The 22,964-nt window shown below is 38.8% G+C and overlaps 1 protein-coding gene and 1 pseudogene across 2 annotated transcripts; one reads left to right on the top strand and one right to left on the bottom strand.

The window, feature by feature from the left end:
- Positions 1-2,997: 2,997 nt before the first annotated feature.
- On the bottom strand, positions 2,998-12,099 carry MARCOL (MARCO like). Its single transcript, XM_084779249.1, has 4 exons — positions 11,960-12,099; positions 6,194-6,870; positions 4,754-4,875; positions 2,998-3,209 (listed from the first exon to the last, which is right to left on the bottom strand). The coding sequence occupies exons 1-4, from the start codon at positions 12,006-12,008 to the stop codon at positions 3,164-3,166; spliced, it is 894 nt and encodes a 297-aa protein (XP_084635375.1). The 5' UTR covers positions 12,009-12,099; the 3' UTR covers positions 2,998-3,163.
- Positions 12,100-22,302: 10,203 nt separating this feature from the next.
- On the top strand, positions 22,303-22,961 carry LOC311596248 (SUMO-conjugating enzyme UBC9-like; annotated as a pseudogene). Its single transcript has one exon. The product of its transcript is annotated as an SUMO-conjugating enzyme UBC9-like (transcript).
- The last annotated feature ends 3 nt before the right edge of the window (positions 22,962-22,964 follow it).

Below are 22,964 nucleotides of genomic sequence, written 5' to 3' on the forward strand. Positions count from 1 at the left end.
GCATGTCTATCTGCAGGCCTGGTGCTTACTTCAACATGGCATGTTTGCTGATCTGGGTGTGGCTGTGTGTGTGTGTGTGTGTGTGTGTGTGTGTGTACATGTGTGTGGACAGTGTGTGCAAGCTTGTGCCCACATGGGACAGTTTGTCTTAACTTTTTAAACACATTCTCACATTCTCTTAAACTTTCTTGCCTCCCGTGACCCTTTTCCTTTCCTGGTTTTGGAATTAGTATCTCATATGAGTTTATGGTGCAGAAAATTTCTAAGTACTTATTCATACTTGGTCCTAATCCGATGGTAGTTCTTGGAACTCTTTTGCAGGCTTTGAAATTCTTTCTCCTTTCTAGGCACTCATTTGGAAAGTTTCCTCCTGTTTTCTTTATTTTATGATCTGTCATAAATCTATGAAATTTTTGTTCCATTCATACTTCTCTGTTTATGAAGACAAATGTTCTCCAAGCCCCCTCTAAGGCAAGATCTTTGAAAACCCATCTGGTGTGCCTACATAGGCTGATTTAAAGCTTCCAGGCAGAATGCCTGCCTCTCTGCGTCTTGTACCATCAATCTTACTAATTTATCAGATGAGTCCTGTAGGTGTATGCAAATGCTTTCTCTATTTTATCATCTATATTCATAGTTCTGCATTTATGGAGAACAAATATTCTCCAACCCCCTCTGAAGAAAGGTCTTTGAAAATTATCTGATGCTTTTACTTGGGTGACTTGCAGGTCTCCAGGAGGAATGCCTGTATCTATCTTGAGCCACCAATGTTAATGCAACTCACTCCCACATGACTTAAAAATATCTCTTTGGTTTGCTCTCCATTACTGGGGAATGAGGATAAGAAAGTTTTCCTTCTCCATACCAGAGAACCTCTGTCTTCACTGCCTTCTTTCAAGTAGGTTTTATAGAAATCTAGTCAGCTATTCACAGAATATAGTAGTCACTCCAGAAACAACAATTATCCCTTACTTGAAAAAGGTACTGGGATTCCAATGTAGGTAGTGTCCTCAGGGCCTATGGACAGTATGGGAAAGCATCCTTCTTATGTGTCCTACACATCCTCTCACCTATCAATACGGCTCTGTTCTTACAATCTTTTTTGTTGGATAAATGGATCAGGGCAAGAAAGAGCAAATAGTCCATCTTTATCAGGATCTTAAGTGGTCGAAACAGTTCTTTTTGCTAGTAATACACTTTGGGAAATGGGGTGCAGATAACAGTTTACTATTCATGGAAACATTAGCATTAGTAAATATAATGTTATTTGCTCTATCATCCAAGGGGACCTGCAAATAATACCCAGCAACAAACACATGTCAAATCTGATCCTGGTTTTTATATATATATATATATATATATATATATATATATATATATATATATATATATATATTTTTTTTTTTTTTTTTTCTTCAAAGAAAATAAGACTCTGTCATAGACCTGATGTTTCAAGGCTTGGGTAAGAAATAATAAAAGAGATTTGATGGGCATGTACCTTGTAAGGACACAGATGGACACATTCAAGTACAACAGTGGAGCCTTAGATGGACACAGATGTCAACTGGAAGGCTCAAACCCAACCTGAACTCATCTGAAACTGTAACATGAGTACATGCAGAATGCCCTTTTTGTATGGTGAAGTATCTTTCATGTATATGCCCAGGAGTGGTACAGCTGGGTCTTGAGGTAGCACTATCCCCAATATTCTGAGAAGTCCCCAGATTGATTTGCAAAGTGGTTGTACCAGTTTGCCCTCCCACCTGCAATAAAGGAGTCTTCTCCTTTCTCCACATCCTTACCAATATCTGCTGTCAACTGAGGTTTTGATTTTCTTTTCTGGTCTACTTTATTTGGTATTCTATAGGACTTTTATGTGTGTGGTTTTTTTTTAAATTGGTCTAGCTTATTTCAATCTTTAGGAGGCTATAGCCCACCCATACACACACAAGCACACAATAATGTCATTCACCCAAATCTACCTGACAAAACGTCTTTTGAGTCACAGGGACAAAAGCTGTACTTGGCTGTCCCCACATTTTTGGTTACACCAGTTAGATTTGGTCTTTTTCAGAAAAAATAAAACAGCTGACATTCCAAGAAAGCTAAGACCTTAACTAGAGAGGTTAAGAGCCCTGGAACCAACAAATACAACTTGAAAAATATGCAAATTCTTCCACTGTAAGGGTTATTCTAAAGACCATATTCCCAGGGGGTTGATCTACAAACTGCTGAAGGGACTCACAGGGTCCTTCCTGTAATTAGAGCCTCTTTCAGTACTTTGTAGAGATCACTCACTTTGTAGACCAGGCTGGCCTCAAATTCACACGGATCGGCCAGCCTATGCCTCCCTGAGTGCTGGGATTAAATGTGGGCACCACCATTGCTCATTCTTCTTATTAAAAAGAAATATATTACATTGATTTTCATGTTGAACAATTCTTGCAATTCTTTTATTGGTAATGTGTATCAATTTTATATTTTAAGCTACATTTACTTCTCTCTCTCTCTCTCTCTCTCTCTCTCTCTCTCTCTCTCTCTCTCGGCTTGATGGCAAGCACTATTACTTTTTAAATCACCTTAACAGCCCCTAATCATTTCGATGGGCTGTGAGGTCACTAAGAGGTCCTTAGGAGGTCACTAAGAATTATATGAGTCAATATTTATGAAGGATGTTGGTCTGTAATTTTTGTTGAGGGTCTTTGTCTATCATTACCATCAGGAAAGTATTGGTTTCATAGAGTGAATTACTAAGAGTTTTCTATAATCAAGAATCCTAAAATGAAAAATTTTGGTATTTTGCAGGCACCCCTGAAATTTTTATATGTTGGCTCAAGTATTGAAAGAAAAACCCATGGTCACAAAGTTTTGAAGTTTGGGAAGGGGAGGGATCAAATACATCTGTAATGTTGGGAAAAGTACACACAGACACACACAGACAGACAGACAGACAGACAGACAGACACCCCCCCACACACAGAAATTAGAAGCTATTTTTGAACCAATTTTATTGGCAGTGAATGGAAGAAGCTCAAGAAAAATGTGGACTCCATTAGCCATAGAATGTCATGCCAGCTTCATACTTGAACTTATCAGGAAATTCATTGAGAAATCAAAATTCAAAGTGAAATTTGAGGTTACAGATTATTTGACTCATGAATGTCTAGCATTTCCCCTCATGCTTGAGAATCAGCTTTCCATTACTCATCCTGCAAATAAAATGAAAGGAATCAAGTCATTGTGAAAAGTTACTTTACAATGGTTTCTTCTTTTTTTTTTTTTGGCTTTTTTTTCTTTATTAATTTATTCTTGTTACATCTCAATGGTTATCCCATCCCTTGTATCCTACCATTCTTCCTTCCCTCCTCTTTCCCCCTTATTCCCCTCCCCTATGACTGTTCCTGAGGGGGATTACCTCCCCCTGTATATGCTCATAGGGTATCAAGTCTCTTCTTGGTAATCTGCTGTCCTTCCTCTGAGTGCCACCAGGTCTCCCCCTCCAGGGGACATGGTCAAAGGAAACTGAGACAGAGGGGAGGACATTCTATTGGGACTCTAGATGAGAGAAGCATGGGAGAATGGCAAAGTAGAAGGATCCAGAGGGTCCTAGAAACCTACAAGTAGAACATTATGATAGGCAGATTTGGGCCCAGGGGTCCCGCTCAAACTAAGGCACCAGCTAAGGACAATACAGGCAGTAAACCTTAAACTCCTACCCAGATCTAGCCAATGGTCAGAACATTCTCCACAGTAGAGTGGAGAGTGGGATATTACTTTCTCACATACAATGGTTTCTTAAGCAGTCACTACATTTAAAAACCTTTAATTGAATCATATTTATTGTAATTCTCTGTATGTGTATTGCTAGGGCGTGCAGATGTGCAAATGTGTGCCATCACACTTATGCAAAGGTCAGAGTGCACACACATGCAGGAGTAATGTCTCTTCTTCTACTATGCAGTCCTTAGGACAAGACTCATACTGTCAATCTTGGAGGTGAGCACCTTTGCCTGGTGAGTAATCTGCCTGATTGACATGTTACAGTTTCTAAGCAGCATAAGTCATTTTATTCTTATGGATACCATACAATACCAGATGGTTCATATGTCTCACCAAATTGAACCTTTAGTTTCATTATTATTAGAATATTATTTTTACGCAACAGTAACTATTTCAAGGGTTTCTGAGTGTTTGCTCTTTGATATGCTTTATTTATTTCTTTCATATTTTAAGCTCTAAAACTCACATAAGCAGGCATTTCTGAGTGTGTGTTCATTGTTGTACTTTCAAATCTTAAAACACTGTCTGGTACATGGTAGATGTTAAGAAATATTTGGTAAATCCCATAAGTGAAAATTATTTTATCCTACTATAATTATATTAACAAACACCAATCCGTGAATATACAGTTCAACGATTAGCTGTCTTGGGGCTAAATATGTGCTCCAGTAGTTAAGACCACTTCCTGCTCTTCTAGAGGACCAGAATTTGTTCCCAACACCCATAATGGGTGGCTCACACCTGCTTGTTAACTCCGGCTTTTATGGCTCTAACAATGTCTTCTGGCTTCCTTAGACACCCATATCTATGTGATATAACTCCACCCTCACATATAAGTAAAATAATTAGGTATCTTCTAAATATTCCCTTAGACATATAATAGCCAGGATATTACTTAGAGAAGACTATGTACTATAGTATTATAAACCATTATTCTTTTCTTTATGACTGAAAGAGAAAAAAAGATTCTTACCTCTTTGCTTCCTTAAATATACACGAGTTCCCGTATGTTTTTCCATCAGAGCCACAGACTGGTTTGTAGACAGCAGCACACTTTTTATTACCAGTTGGGATCTTGCTGCTCATGCTTTCAGCCTGCAGAGATGGGTGAGACCATCGGGTAAGAACGGAGTTATTGGTTTGATACAAACATCACCAAGAAAAAACATTAATTGCTCATTTATTATTGAGAAACATTATTCTTTATAAATCATATTATTCCCTTAATACATATAATACAGTAAATCTATATGTCTATAATATGAATGTTTTGACAGAACAATATGTTTTGATCTATTTTATACTCTAGGCATGGATGCATAGTGTTTTCCAACTTAACCCTGAGACATGACTACAGTAAATATCTAATTGGTGACTTAAATATATAGTTACTTATTGCAAAGTTTGAAACACATAGTCTAAAATTAAATTCTTTAGAGACAAATCATAACTCTAAAAGGAGAAACAAGTCTGAGGAAAGCCACACTGACAAAAGTAAAACACATACATTTTATTGATTGTTTTTTTATGAGTCGATTAAAAAATGATGCAGGAGTGTCATTATATATATATATATATATATACATATATATATATATATGCATACATACATACATACACACACACATATATTCTTGATAGATGAAACAAGGATTCCACTGGAGAGAGAAAGCAAGTGAGGGAAAATCATAGCAGGACCCAAAAGAGGATGCAGAAGACACATCGAACTCATGGATGTTCATTTTTGTGCAAAGATGGCTCACATGCATCAAGAGTGTTGTTTTCCCACTCATTGACCAAGTCAGGAGAAGCGATTATTGTGTCTCACTTACCCTAGACTATAAGAATATAGGTTAAAAGGAAATGGCAGTGTTTTTAAAAACACATTTGTGATTGAATTGAAACTATAGATGATCAGTTACGGTAAAACAGCATCACTTGTATGATGTAGAAAATGATGATTAGAAGAATATTAGTAGGTTCCTAAAGGACTCTATGTGCTATGAACGGCAGTTTAGGTAACGAGAACCACTGATCAGCAACAACAGATCAGAGTTTCATTGGAATTACCACATCCAGTGGTTTTTGTTTTTGTTTTACAGGTTACAGCTACGATTGAAATAATTGTGAAAGGTAAACCTGAAAGGGATGGGACTCAGTTGGTGAGATTCTTAGTTAACTCAGTTCAGGTACAAGGAACTGGGTAAACGATGACAGGAAGAAACGAGAGAGATATGGTCTAACAGAAGCCCCTCGGTGATCATAGTGTGAAGTTGGCTTTGCTTTCATTTTGCTTGGTCAGTGGTATTGCAGATTCTCTTGAGTTTATAGTATTCAGTTAACTATTTAGTCAGCCGTGGAAAACAGGATGACCGAGGTAAGTTTAAAGAATAAAACAGACAGCCATACTAACCCGAATCTCCATTGTATCCTCCTTTGAAGGGTTATCTACATTTTTTCTTTCTTCTTGTTTATACAAAGATCTTGGTTTCCTTTGTTGGTTAGAGGACCCTGGTTTCCCTCGTTGGCTAGAGGACCCCGGTGTCTCTTCTTGGCTAGTGGATCCCGGTTTCCCTTGTTGGCTAGAAGATTCTAAAACAGCTTGGTCAGAAGAGCTTGGCTTGCCTTTATTGCTAGGTGATGTTGGCTCCCCGTTTTGGCTAAGAGACCCTGGCTTGTTTTTGTCTTTAGGTGGCAACGGCTTCCCATTTTGGCCAGGAGATCCCGGCTTTCCTTGCTGACTAGGGGACCCTGATTCTCCTTGCTTGTTAGAAGCAGGTGCAGTCCCCTTTTGGTTTGATTCTCCTAGCTGTCCTTGGAAAATCCAAGCACTGGGCGTGCCAGGCTGGTTCAAACCTTCTGGCCTCCCTTGTTGATGAACACCTATTGGTTTCCCTGGCTGGTTGGAGTATCCTGGCTGTCCTTGCAGGATTAGCATCCCTGGTTTTCCTTGTGTAAGGCTATGTCCCTGCTTGTCAGATTCTTTCTCTCCCCCAGGACCAGCTTCCTTTTTTGTTTCTAATATAAGTACAGGTTTTTTATTCTCCTCTAGCTTGAAGATAGTTGGTTGTGGAATCTGTTTAGAGGACACTGAAATGACACAATAAGAAAAAGGATAAAAGCGGAATTATTTTAGTAATTTAAAACAAATCATTCACCACAAGATATAGTTTTTGTCATATAACTTTTTAATTTTTTAAATCAATACCAAGTTGGAAATTTCTCATCTTTTATCTCAGTTTGAATATTTTGGTTCCTCTGTCTGTTTTTCTTTAATGAATTATAATTTCTAAAATGCATAGCATCTGGCAAGCTTGCTCATTTGTAAATTATGCTATCTAAATTCTTTGAATTAAAGTTTTTTTTCTACCCTTATTTCCACTTGTTTCTTGAGAAATCAGTCTCTATTCAGTGCCCACTTTAAGCTTTTGTTGTATCTCTTTTTTTTTTCACAAATATGAAAATTAAAATTTTATTTCACCCATAAGAGATAAACACTGCCCATACTATTGAAATATGGAGTAATATTTTGCACTGCACAATCTTCTAAATGTCAGGAAATTACATAAATTTTTATTATATTATTTTTTATTTTATTTTTTTAAAATAAGTAAATAAGAGGTTTATTAAGCAATATTATGTTGCACATAAGATCAATACTCAACATTTTTTTTTAGCACAGCTCTCTGTGTTTTTACAATTATCCACACATTTAATACTCATAATGCAATGCAAGGTACAGTCTATTACTCAAAGTAAAAATGCTGATGAATGGCAAGCATTAGGTTAAAATCAAGTCATTTTTCTTTTTCTTTTTTCCTCCTTTATTAATTTATTCTTGTTACATCTCAAGCAAAAGTCTTGTCCTGTCCGCAGGGAAAGCAAAATTCTGGACATTATTCATTCTGATTTTTTTCTCAAATTGTAGAAAGTGATAGATAGTACATCTATTTAAAATGTTATTTCATTCATATATATTCTACCAGCACCATGCTTTTTTTTTTAATACAGTGGCTCTGTAATGCTGTTTGAGACCAACAGTTTTGCTACTCTCAGTCCTATCTTTTCTTCCTAGCAATGCTTTGGATATTGGGGGTATTGTGTTTTGTTTACATATAAATTTCAATATTGATGTTCTGTTTTTGTGAAACCTATCCTTAGAATATTAATGTGAAATGCATTGTGTCCATATATTAACTTGGACAATGTAGCCATTTACACAATATTAATTCTGCCAGTTTGTGAATATAGAAGCTATCACCATCTCCCAGAATCCTCTATGCCTTATTTGTTTAGTGGCTCAAAATGTTTACTGTAGAGGCATTTTAGTTCCTTTGTTATGTTCATTGTAAGGTATTATATGCGTAATTTTAAATTAAATATTAAGAGAATTCATACAAACATATGAACGTATCTTGATCGTCTTCAGACTCCACTCCTCCACTCCTCCTTCCTATCCCCTACCGTCTTCATATTCTTTTCTTATGCTCATTCTCCATCCTCCTCAAGAAGAGTCTATTTCCCAGCAACACTCCTCTTCCTCTGGCTCTTGTAATCTTTTTGCCCTTCTTGCAGGATGCTCCCTGAGCATATAAGTATAAGGGCTGTGTCATAAACATCTCACTTAAGAGGAGGGAACCCCATGGTCAGTTGGTCTCTGCACTCTGATTAGCTTTCTGTAAAGATCTCTGTCTTACTGCTGTGAATACAAGCTTGGTGAGGGGTGCCCTCTATGCTTCCCTGTGGATAAGAGCATATGGATGTAGAGTGCAGTTTGAGAGTATTATGCTGGGTTATCAAACTATTGCACTAACCAAGGACAATACAATAGTAAACATTGAACCCCTACTCTGATCTACCCAATGGACAGGACATTCTCTACAGTTATGTGGAGAGCAGGGACTGACTTTGACATGAACTCTGGTGATCTATATTTGACCACCTCCCCTTGGTGGGGAGGTCTGGTGGCACTCAAAGAAAGAATAAGCAGACTACCAAGATGAGACTTGATAGCCTCTGACCCTATAGTGGGGGAGGAGGTCCCCCTTGGTCATAGACCTAGGGGAGGGGAATAGGATGAAAGTGGGAGGAAGAAAGGAATGGGAGGATACAAGTGATGGGATAACAATTGAGTTGTAAACTGAATAAATTAATAAAATTAAAATAAAAAAAGGGAAAAGCAGCAGCATCAGATTCTTAAAATGTAAGTCCCCCAATGAATGTACTCTGTCTTTTTAATTTATTATGGTAGCCCAGGCATCACTTATACAAACAGGGTCTAAAAACAATGGGCAAAAGTTAGTGCTTTATAGCTAATGGAAATGGTATTATGCTGGGTCATATCTTTTCTTAGTACAAGTGTCTCTTTTGTCTCTTCTCCTGTTTGATAATAGTATTCTACCCCCACCCCCTGCCTTTTAATCATGAGGTTTCTTCCAAGTTTTTACTCAAAGTGATACATTTTGCCCTGGGCAATATTTTGCCTGCTGTACGTAACTTAAAATCATCTCAAGGTAGATGATTCCCAATTTATATTTGGAGTAGCATTTAAATTTTCAATTGCTCTGCTTGACATTTTAAAAAATATACTCTTGTGATTAATTTATTCAGATTACAATTAAATTATTATCCCATCAGTTGTATCCTCCCATTCTTCCCTCCCTCCCGCTTTCACCCTATCCCCCTCCTCTAGGTCTATGACCAAGGGGACCTCCTCCTCCACTGTATGGTCATAGGCTATCAAGTCTCATCTTGATAGTTTGCTTATTCTTTCTTTGAGTGCCACCAGGCCTCCCCACCAAGGGGAGGTGGTTAAATATGGGGCACCAGAGTTCATGTCAGAATATAAAAATAAAAATATAAAGAATAAATGAAAATGACATGCAAAAAACAAGTTATATCTTAAATCATTACTTTGCATACCACACATATGTTTATTAGAATATTAATCTATCTGATCTGAAAAATATAGAAGTTATGACTGAAAATAAAATTGTCTTTGACACCAAAAAAAAAAAAACTATACTCTTTTGTATCTCACATGATTTAAACAAAATAAAAAGTATCAGCAATATTGTGTGGAGCATGCTGTGTGTACTGCCAGTGGCAGTTAGGATTTCATCTAAGTAGAAGATACAGAATGGGCTGTTGGATTCATTTTTTTATTAATCACTTTAATTTTGACTAAATGTTGTAGGTAAATGGCAATAAATCCTAAAGACAAAAAGCAGTTGTAGGTCAATTTTCTAGTCTCTTCCATCCTCCTCCCTCATGCTTTTCTCCCTAGGAAACAGTAACTTTTATCAAAACTATTAAAAACATTTTCGAATTATCCCAGAATTAACTCACGTGCTTACAAACATATTCAAAATTCCACGTCTCCCAAGGCCTCAGTTCACTTATTGATCCTTTCCTTGCTTTTCTCCTCAGTGTATGGCAGCTGTCACTGAGTTAGTCTAGACCTTGTTTCCATTCTTGCTCCCTGAATGGCTTCCCCTGCCTCCTTATATGGACTTATCGTACTTTATGTAGGCACTCTTTGAGCAATGAGTAGCTTGTATATGTTCCCAGCTTGCTACTGCTAGTAATTATTCTGAGAAAATTTAGGTAAACCATTTATCTCCCATGAAAAGTTTAACTCTGTAGGCTGAAAACTGGAGGTAAGTGTTTGATGGTAAATGCAATCATTAACATATCAGATCATGTTGGACATTATGGCATATATATGTGGCAACTGGGCAGTAGGGTGGCTGAGTCAGGAAGACTGTGAGTTAAAGTCTAGCATAGACTATAAGGAAGAACATTGCCTCAAAATAAAACAGGCATCATGTTGTGTTAGAATGACATATTTAAGTAAAAGATTTAGGAAACAGTTATCATCTGCTTTGGTTTTTGGGTTGTGTTAAATTTTATTTTCTCCATTTTACAATTCCCAATTATGTGTTTGGCTTCTCTTTCTTCACATTTCTTTCTTACTCACCTTTCAAGTTCATATAACTGCTACCTACAGTCTTGACACACTTTCTGCTGTCAACAGTATGTTTAGTACATACTGTCCCCCAGAGAGACACTCAGAGTTCATGACAGATGCATTTGTGATACACAGAAGCATCAGGGAGAGATTTTAATTATCCTACCCTCTTCCCCTGAAAAGCATATATATTTTTACTTGTTACTTCTCTCACTCTGTCCCTCAGTTCTAATCTCATACCTCAACTCAGTTTATCTATCTCCTAACAGCATCTGCATTTAATTATTGCCCCAATCCATTTCAGTGCTATCAAAAGATCCATGTTCTGAATGGGATGCATATGATGGTTTGTGTCTTCAGTAACATGAAATAGCTCTGAAGTGTTTGCAGTAAAAAGACAACTTCAAATTCCATTGCTACGGGCATAGGAAGCATTATTCCCTAGGTATTTTTGTTATTCTTTCATACTAGTTATAAGAACAATCAAGAAGCATTGTAATTTATGGGTGCATTAAATTTTTTCCTGGGTCCTGGAGATAGAATTCAGAGGCATATACATGTTAAGCATGAAACCTATTACTGAACCCAGTTCTTTAAAAATCCAGTATACTATAATCATTATCTTAATATATATATATATGTTATGATATTCAGAATTTCTCAGCATCTTAAGACATTCATATGTCTGTGCTAGGATGTATTTATTTTAAAACAACTATATTAAAATATGGAATAGAAAATATATTAGCATTAGTCACTTACAAAGAGCTCAAGTAATGGCAAATGATATAACATCCATATACTTTCTAAAGGGAAAAATGTGACTTTAAGCAAGTCACATAAATATAAAAACTCACTAGTAAAACACATTTAAAAAATTGATCATAGATTGAAAATATGACCATCACATACCACCATTCTTCAACAGGATATGAGTGTGAACATTTTATGCTCTTATAATATTTTTACATTGACAGCATCTTAGTATTTGACGCCTTTCTCAACCCCTTTTCTTTGCTCCCCTCTAACCACAAGCCTTCCACGCTTGCTGCATCTAGTGACCATTTTATACCTCCAGAGCTATATTTTTCTGAAATTACTTTTGCCACTTCGTTGTTTCATTGTGTTATAACGTCTCCTCATCTTTCAAATGTCCAAATTCGGTCATTAGAGAGTTGGAAGGAAATACATCAGATGCGGCCTTCTTACCTGAGAACACAGCCAGGAACATGAAGGGAAGGAACATTAAGCCCCCCATAATGGAGGCAGTAGACTCAGACTTGGCTGTTGGGTAGCTTCAGTGTAACTCTTCTGTTGCTCCTTTCTGAATAAACCATGCTCCTCACCACCATGTTATATATTTGAAAATTCCCCACCCTTATTGCTACACACTGTCTTGAAAAATTACACAGTAAACTTTCACAAATGAAGGTGTTTTTTGGATTTGAGCTTCACACCCCAACTCCTGTAACTATCCAAACTTTAATATGCGTCTATCAGATTATCTCCTTTCAGTATGAAAATGGTGAGACACGCCTGGGGAAGGGATGAATTCACTGTTCGTTTCTTTGTTGTTAGGGGATGGCTTCTTGTCAATTGGTGTTCTTATTCACTGTACAAGTTTATATGTTTGTGATAGAGACCTTCAAGGCATTTTCCCTCAACTGAATTATATACCAATAACTGACCTCAAATTACATATTAAAAACAAGTAAAATGCATCAAGTATTGGTCATTAGTGAGTTATGAATGCATTCAGTGGGGAATGATGACATGTAGCGTGTTTTTATGAGGCAGCCAGGGACAATAGTGTTCATGGTGGAGGAATACCATTACACTGTAGCCTTTTCTTCTCAAGTTATAACACCGAAAGCTCATGTGAAAATTATCTTGGGAGGTTTAGGTAATCTCAGACTCAGTATTGTAACACACTGTGAGAGTGTCTTCATGGCTGGAGGCTCCATGAAAGGACTTCTCATTATTTGGAGCATGCCCAAAAGATGCTTTGATAAGAATGTGACATTGCAGCATCAGATAGCATGATGTAGGTGGATGGTTCTTACCCTCATCAAAAAAAAAAAAAAAAAAAAAAAAGTCATTCTGTAGCAAATGGAGAATATCCCAGAAGGCTACACCTGGAAAAAGTGTAAAACCAAAAACCAAAAACCGAAGCAAAACAAAACCAACAACAGCAACAAAAACACTACCACCACCACCATCATCAAAACCCGACTGAGCATGGGGTTCCCAGCCCCAGTTGATACGTCTGCAACACAACCCCTGCTAGGGGAACAGGGGTTCCCCTGCTGTGAGATTATGTCTTCTTTAGAAGGCAGGAAGTTATATCCATGATATCTTAACGTCGTGGTAGCCTAAGTGAGATCTACATAATGATCCGTGGCATGGCAATGTGGATAGGGAAAATCAATCAAAGCCTAAAGCCAAGCTGCTAAGAAGGGGAGAATTAGTCTCCTCCAGGGGGCAAGTCCCTGGCAGGTTAATTAATCCCAAGTGGTCTATCTTAAACATGTACGTATATAAGCATCAGTAAATGGACACATAAGGCAGTGTGTGTGTGTGTGTCTGTGTGTGTGTGTGTGTGTGTGTGTTGTGATGTATGTGATGTGTATGCGTAGGGGTACTTCTGTGTATGTATGCATGTATATTGGTTTATTCCTGTGTTTGTATGTTTAGATGTAAAGGTAAGGCGCTTGTCTTCATTGTGACAAATTTTACAATACAGGCCCTATATTGTGGATGCCTGTGCACACACAACACAAGGATTCATTCTGTGGTACTTTTACTCTACTTACTCTACTATATATTATCTGGGAGCTGTTTTCATATGAAGAAAATTATTTGTTGAAGTCAAAACTGTAGATTTTAGTAAATTAATAAATGGCTATGGATATATTTTCTCTTTGTTTACACATTTGCCTCACTTAGGGCTACTACATGTTATTTTCCACCCCCAGGGTAATTGGCATTTCAAGCAACCTACATATTAATAAGTAGCATCTAATACTTGTAGGTCAGGACACTACAGTAATAGTTCTCCTCTGAAAACCCCTTAGTTGGGGGTATTGCTGCTTGCACAGAATAGCTGTTCTTGGGATGCCGTGCTTCGTTTCACTACAGGGGCTTTGTGATGCATTCGCTTCAGTGCTTCAGATAACAGAAGCATTTATTTCACCTTTAATATGAGTATTATTTCACTGTTAGTCTCCCCACCATTTTTACACTTCTTCACACTTAGAATGAAGATAAACATTTTACATAGGAATTGGCTCAGAAAATGATTGCCACATGAACACAGTTGAGAAAGAGAGAATGTGTATTGCAGGTCTTCAAGCAAGAAGATACACCAGTAGTGTTGCTTTGATAGCCATTACACTTGGGTGGGAATAGCCATAGCAAAGGAATCAAGACTGAACTTGTGAGCCAGGCATGGTGGCGCACACCTTTAATCCCAGAACTCAGGAGGCAGAGGTAGGTGGATCTCTGTGAGTTTGAGGCTAGCCTGGGCTACAAAGTGCGTCTAGGACAGCCAGAACTACAACAGAAACACAGAAATCCTGTCTCAGAAAACCAAACACACCTCTGACCCACTTTTGGCACTTAAGGTGAGAGAAGCATGGGAGAATGGGGAAATAGAAGGATCCAGAGGGTCCTAGAAATCTACAAGAACATTATGACATGTGGATCTAGGCCCAGGGGTCCTGCTCAAACTATGGCACCAGCCAATGACAATTTAGGCAGTAAACTTTGAACCCCTACCCAGATCTAGCCAATGGACAGGACATTCTCAACCGTTGAGTGGAGAGTAGGGTCTGACTTTCATGCGAACTCTAGTGCCCCATTTTTGACCACGTCCCCTTGATGGGGAGGCCTGGTGGCACTTAGAGGAAGGATAGCAGGCTACCAAGAGGAGACTTGATACCCTATGAGGGGGAGGAGGTCCCCACAGTCACAGTCATAGGGGAGGGGAGCAGGGAGAACACGGGAGGGAGGGAGGAGTGGGAGGACACAACAGATAGGCTAACAATTGGGATGTAATATGAATAAATTAATAAAATATTTAAAAAACCAAACACACACACACACACACACACACACACACACACACACACACACACACAAACACACACACACACACCAGCGGAACTTGCTGTCTCTCCTCTTTTTTAGCTATACCATCTTATGCGACTTATTATTTATTCTCCCTCCTTTTCTCCCCTTTCTTATTTCTAAACGTATGATAAGAATCCATGATTGCATTTCTCTAGATATTTACCTGTGGTTTGGAGAGAAAATACATTTGTTATTTTGTAGCATCTTTATTGTTATTATGTCCTGAATTTCTCTTTACTTCTCCATCTAGAAAGTGAGTTAGAGTCAGGATTTATTCTGGAGGTGGGGGAATATACAACATGAGTCCATGCCACCAATAATCATCATTTCAAGTCCTCACTTCATGGATTGAATTATATCAGTTTAATATCTTGGAATTCACCTGCATGTGTTCACGATCCTGCTCTGTGAAATGGGCAATGCTAGAGCCAGAGGAAACCATGCCTGCTGCCTGATACTGTGCCTCTCATAGTATTTGCCTGGTCATTTCCAAAGTGACTTGGGAAGAGGGGGACAAAATATGTTTCCCATAATTTACTGAGTGTGGTTTTTGCTGTGGGCTGTCCATATCAAGATTACTTGACTTAATATCAAGCCATTTGCCATACATCCAAAAGTGGAGAAGCTATGAATACTCTGATAATTTTCTCTTTTTTGTTTTATTTGTGTTCTTCCCCAGGAAGAGAAAAACACATGACAAGCTTACTTCTTGTGACCTTGGGAAAAGTTCTAGAGTTTGAGCACAGAAAACAGAGAAAAAGTGTGTTCCATTACATCTCTTAGATTATCCTGACACAGACACAGGATGCTCTTCTGAGTTCAGCCAGAAAAAAATTGGAATATTTAGCCTTGTCTTTGAACTATAATTTAGTGTCCTTTGCCCAAACTGTTAGAGAAAGGCTTGTCAGTTAGTCAACCAGTACCATTAGCTACTTTATAATATCCAGAAAGACTGAAGGCTATCCACTAAATAGTCAGTGGGTAACTTAAAGACCCTTGCCACTCTTTAGTTGGTTTATTGATTAATAAATTTACACGATTCCACATATGATGCAAGGCATCAGGTGCTGTGATCGGAAAGGGCATGATTGACATCTTGCTTCAGTGACTTCCCGGCTGTGAGCATCTATTCTCCAGTCAGTAGACAAAGCTTCAATGCACACAGAACTTAAGTTGCACTGGATTTCATCATTATTTATTGGGGTTGCACATTCATCTGGCACACGCCCATGTTACACAAATGTTGGCCATTGTTGTTCTGCTAACATCAGCATTGGAGGGAAGTGGACACATGGCCCTGATGATTTCATTTTAATTGAACCCATATGAAATGAGTAGATACTAATAAAACACAAAAGAGAGTATAATTAAAATAGTATTGCAGTAAGTTGGGTGTAATAGACATTTATTGACATACCTAAGACTTCTATTGCATGGAGATCTTTTGGCGTAAATGTCTGTAAATTCTAGGGATACAAAATGAAATTTAGTTTGTTTCTAACCCCTTAATTAGCCTCCATTTATTGCCCCTTTCAGAATAACACTGATTTTGGCCTTAGTTTCATCTTTATATTTATGAGAAATTAAATCAAACAGTCATTAGGCCTTTTTTTGGGGGGGGGCTAGCTTATTACTTAAAACTTGATTCCAGTAACATTGCATATGATTTCCACTCATAATTAGATTTATCTTAGAAAAAGAGCATAATATTAGCATAGCATTGCAAAGATCAGCATCAACCTTACATGCCTCTTTAATTTTCTACAGGACACGAATCTTCTCTCCCCTTTCTGGAACTTGAGTTTTTTTTTTTTTGTTACTTTCCTTGGAATAGGAGGCAGTCTGTATGGGAGAATGACAGATTCTTGTCTGAGTCTTAGGAGGCCTGCAAGCATTAGATGAAATGAAAGATGCTCAATCATAAAATAAAATAATGGTCATATGACTGAAGCCACCCTGGAGACCAGCTGAACACTCTGTTATGGCAATTGTATATGGAAAGAAACATTCCTTCCCGATGAGTCATGCACTCAAAGGCCACAGACACGTGAGGAGGTGAATGTGTGATTGTTGACAGCCACTGAGTTTGATGTGGCATTGACTGGATCAAGATCACATGGTAGCTATAAAAACAGTATTTATGGTGGTGGCTTTTATTTAATAATTTTTGAGGTCTTCATCACTCTGCCCTTTCTGGTCCCCATATAATTGCTCCCAAGTTCACTTCCCAAATTCACATATGTATACAAACAGAAAAATATTGTTTTTGAATGTATATTTAAGTATAAATTATACAATTTAGTATATTTCAGTACAGTTTTTAGTATAGTTCAGGTTCTGTTAGTATGAAAAGCATTACATTTTCTATGTGACAGGAGGTCACTTCTCACTCTGGAGTAGCAAGCCTTGGTACTCAAAGTGTCCCTTTTCCAACACGAGTTGTTTTAGTGACTCTGTGTGGTCTGTCTCCCTTTCCAGCACGTTCAAGCATGCAGCATGCATCTATGTTGAGCTTATCCTTCATAGTCAAGTAACAAACAAACAATTCTAAAGGAATTAAGTTTTCTCCTTACACTTTCTTAAAAGTTAGGAGCTACATTTCAGAATGGAGCACTGAGAGTGGTATGGAAGAAGAGGTGGATGGAAAGACCCAGAGGGTTCAGGAGCCCCACAAGAAGACCATCAAGGCCTATGTATCTGGACTCCAAGCGGGTGGGCTTGGGGGGGGGTACACAAACTGTTGCACCAACCCAGGACAATGCATGCAGTAAACCTAGACCCCCTGTTCAGATCTAGCCAATGGACTGCTCATTCTCCATGTGGAGGGGCCGAGGGGAGAGCAGGGACTGCCTTTTGACATGAACTCTGGTCCCTCTAATTTGATCACTTTCCCTTGGTGGAGAGGCTCAATGGGCACAAAGCGGAAGGAGAAGCAAGCTATCTCGATGAGACCTGATAGGCTGTGGTCATATGGTAGGGGAGGAGGTCCCCTTCTGTCAGGGGTCTAGGAGAGGGGGGAATAGAGTGAAAGAGGGAGGGATGATGGGAATGGGAAGATACAAGTGAGGATATAACAATCAGGATATAATCTGAATAAATTATAATAAATTTTAAAAAACTTTCAAAACTCAAGTTTACAGATTCCATTGTGTTCTCAAAATATCCATGGCAAAACTTTTTTTTTAAAGCAGGAGACTTTCACTATCTAAATTAAAGATTTACCCTAATGCTATATAACCAAAATAATGTGATACTGACAAGGGAATAGACAAAGAAAGCCACAAAACAGAATATAGAACCTATAAGCAGACTCACAGAAATATAGCCAACTGAACTTGCACAAATATTAATAACAATATAATGGACCAAAGACTGTCATTTGAACAAATGTTGTTGAAACAATAGGATTCCTATATGAAAAACAATGAATATAAACAGAAGATTTCATATAACTTAAATAAAGAAGAATGAGATTTAAGTGTAAAAGTATAAAAATCTTAGAAGAGAAAGCATAGGAAATCTTTTTTGTTTCAATGGTATTTGTTTCTTTGTTTGATTTGTTTGAGAAATGGATGTTTTGTGTAGCGGTGGCTGTCCTGGACTCGCTCTGTAGACCAAGCTGGCCTCAAACATAGAGATCTGCCTGCCTCTGCCTCTCCAGTACAGGAAATCTTGGCAATCTGGGATTCCTGGCGATTATATTGAGTTGTTTGAAGGTCCACTCTGTGTATGCTATAGGTAGCACCTGGAGGCTTCTGTAAAGCCTGTCTGTTAAAATTTTGGTCTCTAGACTGTCGTACCATTTGGGAAGTGGTGGAACATTTAACACATAGATCCAGGAGGGCAAGTGGGAAGTTGGCACACTGTAGAAATATCTTCTCTTTTGTTCCTGGCCACAGGTAAATGAGCTTCCTCATCAGCCATGTGCTGATCCTCTGACCACCATTTTCTTATAGACCCAGGTCCAAAGCAACATGGAGAGTTGCTAAAGAGCTAAAGCCTCCAAAACTATGTGAGCCAAAACAGAGAAACAAGCTCATTTCTTTTGTTAATTTGACTTATCTTAGTATGTATGTATGTATGTATGTATGTATGTATGTATGTATGTATGTATTTGTGCATGCATACAAGTATGTATATATGCATGTATGCATGCAAATATGTATGTATGTATGTATGTATGCATGCATGTATGCATGCATGTATGTATATATGTATGTATTTTTACAGTGGTGAGAACCTAAGAATTAAGATCTTTAAATTTCTTAAAATAACATCTGGCATATAGAAAGCACTCAATGAATCAAAAGTCTTTTCAAATTTGAAGTTTCAAATTGACCACTATTATACATGCACTGATGTTTCTCAAAACAGTTTTTAAAAATATTATTTGACACAGTGGGGTGATAATGTTTTGTAGTAACCTGCTTCACTCTTTATGAATAAATGGACCAGAGGAACTGAGACTAAGCTATACCAGTCTTGAACATAGCCCAAGTGATTTTATATTCTACTACAGAGACATTTGCACAGAGTTACAATCCATGTTCATTGCCACTCTATTTACAACAGCTAGAAAATGGAAACAATCGCAAAGTATAACTGAATGAATAAGAAAAATGTGGTACATATGGTCATTAGAATGTTACTCGGCTGTAAAGAAAAATGAAATACTAAAACTTGGAAGTAAATGATGGAACTTGAAAATTTTCGTTGCTGTAACTCAGGCCTTGGAAGACAAATGCTGGATTCCACCCTCCCCCTCCCCCCTCTCTATCTCTCTGGGATCCCGCCCTCGGGCATCCTAGCCATTTTGTGTTTTTAATTTGTAGCAGAGAATGAAGCCTTTGGAGAGTCACATTAAGTAAGAGGCATAAAGTATTATAGGTAAACTGAGGTATAGATAGAGGTAAACTGAAGAGGTAAAATACTGAGGGTAGAATTTCTCAAGCTGGGAGGACCATGAAAGTGTGGGGGAATGAAAGGTTAAAAGAAGGGCTAAACCAAAGAAAATATTTATGAACACTTCTCTCTCACAACCCAGTTAAAAATATAATTGGGGAAAGTAGAATGCATGTGACATGAAAAAGAAGGGGCATATCGGTGTTTAAGGATTAAGTGGGAACATTGATTGGAGAATGGGTAATGGAAAGGGGTAATGGGTGGGTTAATCAACATTATGGATGCATGAAAAGCTCTTATGAAAACATATTAGTTAGTAAGATAATTTCAAAACATATTTCAAAGAAGGGTTAAAAAGGAATTACCCTTAAAGGATGGATAATGGTACTCCCGGAAGATATAGGATATTAAATTGAAATCTCAATTCAAGGAATGGTATACTTCTTTATGGGTCATTAGTCAAAGAGACCCCTAGGTCTCCAAAATAATACAGAGTACTGCCATTGATCCTGCTTATCCACCATCACTACACGGCAAGGCTCTGTTTCTGAGAACATCGCACACTTTGGCTTCCGAATGCAAAGATGTCTGGGAAACTTCCTTCCTGCTGGCTAGCTTCCATAGTACTGAAAGATGCTATGGCCACTGTCAGAATAGGAAAAACACTTTAATGGTTTTCTCCAGTGCTGGACTGTGCGTGCTACAGCACCTAACTGTTAGGCAAAATGTGATAGTAAAGTTGATACCCCTAGATGTGTGTTGCTCTCAAATTTGCAGTGGACAGCAATAACAGAGCTTCATGATTCATCAAACTGCTGAGAATAAGAAACTCAATACATGACTTTAAATGGTACATTTCTGTAGGAGGAATGAGAGACCTTCCTTGAGCAGGAACAAGGCCCGCCTGGCAACACACATGCGCAGAACAGGGCCATCATGTCGAGTTGGCCCTGAGACCTACCTGGACATGCCCGAGCATGCCCAGAGACTGACTGCCCACAGTCTGTTGATGTCAGGATGGGAACCAAGGAGGAAGAATAACACCTGCCGCTCGCAGCTTGGAAGCCAATGGGACACTGAGAGGGAGGTATAAAGGCAAGACATATTTCAGACTCGGCACCAGCTCATCCCTGTCCCCAGGGGTCCTAGGCCTGCGTCCCAGTGTAAGACTCTGATCGAGAGAGTTTGTACCAGGAAGCAACAAATGGGAGAGATAGAGACTGGGTGGATGCAAAAGCAAGAGGTTTAATGTTCCAGCGCGCTGGGGTCCACCTGCCCACAGGAGTCAGGCAACCCTGAACTGCAAATCCATAATGTTTTTATACTCTAGCAAAGGCAGATTTCATAAACAGTACTATAATTGGTCTATAAACTGACTGGCTAAGGCATATTGGGTGAGAATAAGGGTGTATTTGGAATGTGTGATTTTCTGCCTTGGCTAGTTTTCAGGGAGAAAGGCAGTTTTTTCTGGTAGGGTCAGGTAGCTGTAATGGCCCATGGCAATGGAATTTAATTGTGTCTAATTGCTCCCGTGGAGTTTCTGAAGGCTGTTGGCAGGTCAAGTTTACAGCAGTACGTGGTTATTTTCAGAACGCGGGATGAAGTGAAGTCACCTGGGGACAAGTTCTCATACAGAACATGGTATAAAGTGGAGAATATAAATTACATATAGGATATGGCATTAATTTTGCCCTCCGCACCAGCAACACATTCGTATTATCTACTGCCTCTGACAAGGCTCAGGACACATCATAGGAGGGAAGGCAAAGGTGTATTAATTACTTTTCTGTTGCTGTGACAAAATACAACAACCAAGAGCTCATTTGGGCTCAGGGTTGCAGACCGTTGGAGTCCATGATGGAGGAGGAACATGACAGCAAGGAGCAAGCATGGTGGCCAAAGCTGCAAGAGAAGGGCTCACATCCTGAACCAGAAGTATGAAACATTAAAGAGACGGGGAAGAGAGACTTTGTCAAGCAGTGCCCTCGGGGTGTATGGCAGAGGTGCTTAGTTGTCAGGCACTGGAACTTTGTCAAGCAGTGTCCCCAGATTTCTTGGCCTCTCCAAGTACACATAATATATATGTTTAAAACTATCTCAGGATACTCATATGGATTAAGAATGATGGCTAATCAATTTTTTAATTAAGGGAAAGATAAGAAGGATGGAACAGAAAGATGAAGGAAGTAAGTAAGGAACAAATAAAAGGAAAAAAAGGAAGAAAGATTTTCAAGCTCTTAAGAGACAAATCAAGACAATATTTGAAAGAGAGAATGTGGAATCCAAAGATATAACGAGCTGCACTCAAATATATCTTCTGTAGGGTTTTGTACAGGTGGTTAGGATGCCATGCTGTGTTTGTGGTTTCAGAACGGAGTGTTACTGCTTAGTGTCCATGATAAAGTGGCTAGTATTGACTCTGGGAAGAAGCTGTTATGCACTGATGCAGTGATCTTATCCTTTAGTTTGAAACTAGGAAGGAGAATGAGGCTGACAGGACACAGAGGGAGCCCAGAGACATGCAGTGCCTCTGCCTCCATGATAGTCCTGGCCACAGCTGCCCAGGGACTTTCAGTGTGTCAGGGATTGCAACTTGCGCACAGGAAAGGGAGGCTTGGAGAAAGGAACACCCTTCTGCCTTTGCGGCTTTCCCAACAGAGAACTCCGATGGCATGGTGAACCTGATGAGTTGAGAGGGCTCTATCCCTGGAAAAAAGGAGATTCCGTGGGAAGGAGGCTTGTTCAAGCTACGGATGCTTTTCAAAGGTGACTGTCTGTCCTCGCCACCGGAATGTAAGTTTGACCCACCACTGTTCCATCCATATGCGTATCCTTCTGGCACAGAATGCCCATCCATCATGGAGGAAGACAAGGACTGGAGGCCAGAAATCATGATCAAACATCTTATTAGGAACACAAAGAACATCTACATGAACCAAATATTCAAGACCCAGCTCAAGCACAATTTCCTGCCAAAACTGAGTGGCATATGAGAAAGGGGTGGAAGCACAAGCCAAGATGTTTGTCCCCTCATAAGCAGCGTCCCTGTGGCTCCAAGATGAGGAAGAGACTGACTTGGCAAGAACTTGTTTACAACCTTTTGCAGATCTAAGTCGCTCCATACAGTTACTAGTTGCCTAGGAAGGAAGAACAGGCACCGTTTTCCATTTCCTCCACTGGC

The sequence above is a fragment of the Acomys minous genome, assembly GCF_964271855.1.
Source record: "Acomys minous genome assembly, chromosome: 4".
Lineage (NCBI taxonomy): Eukaryota > Metazoa > Chordata > Mammalia > Rodentia > Muridae > Acomys > Acomys minous.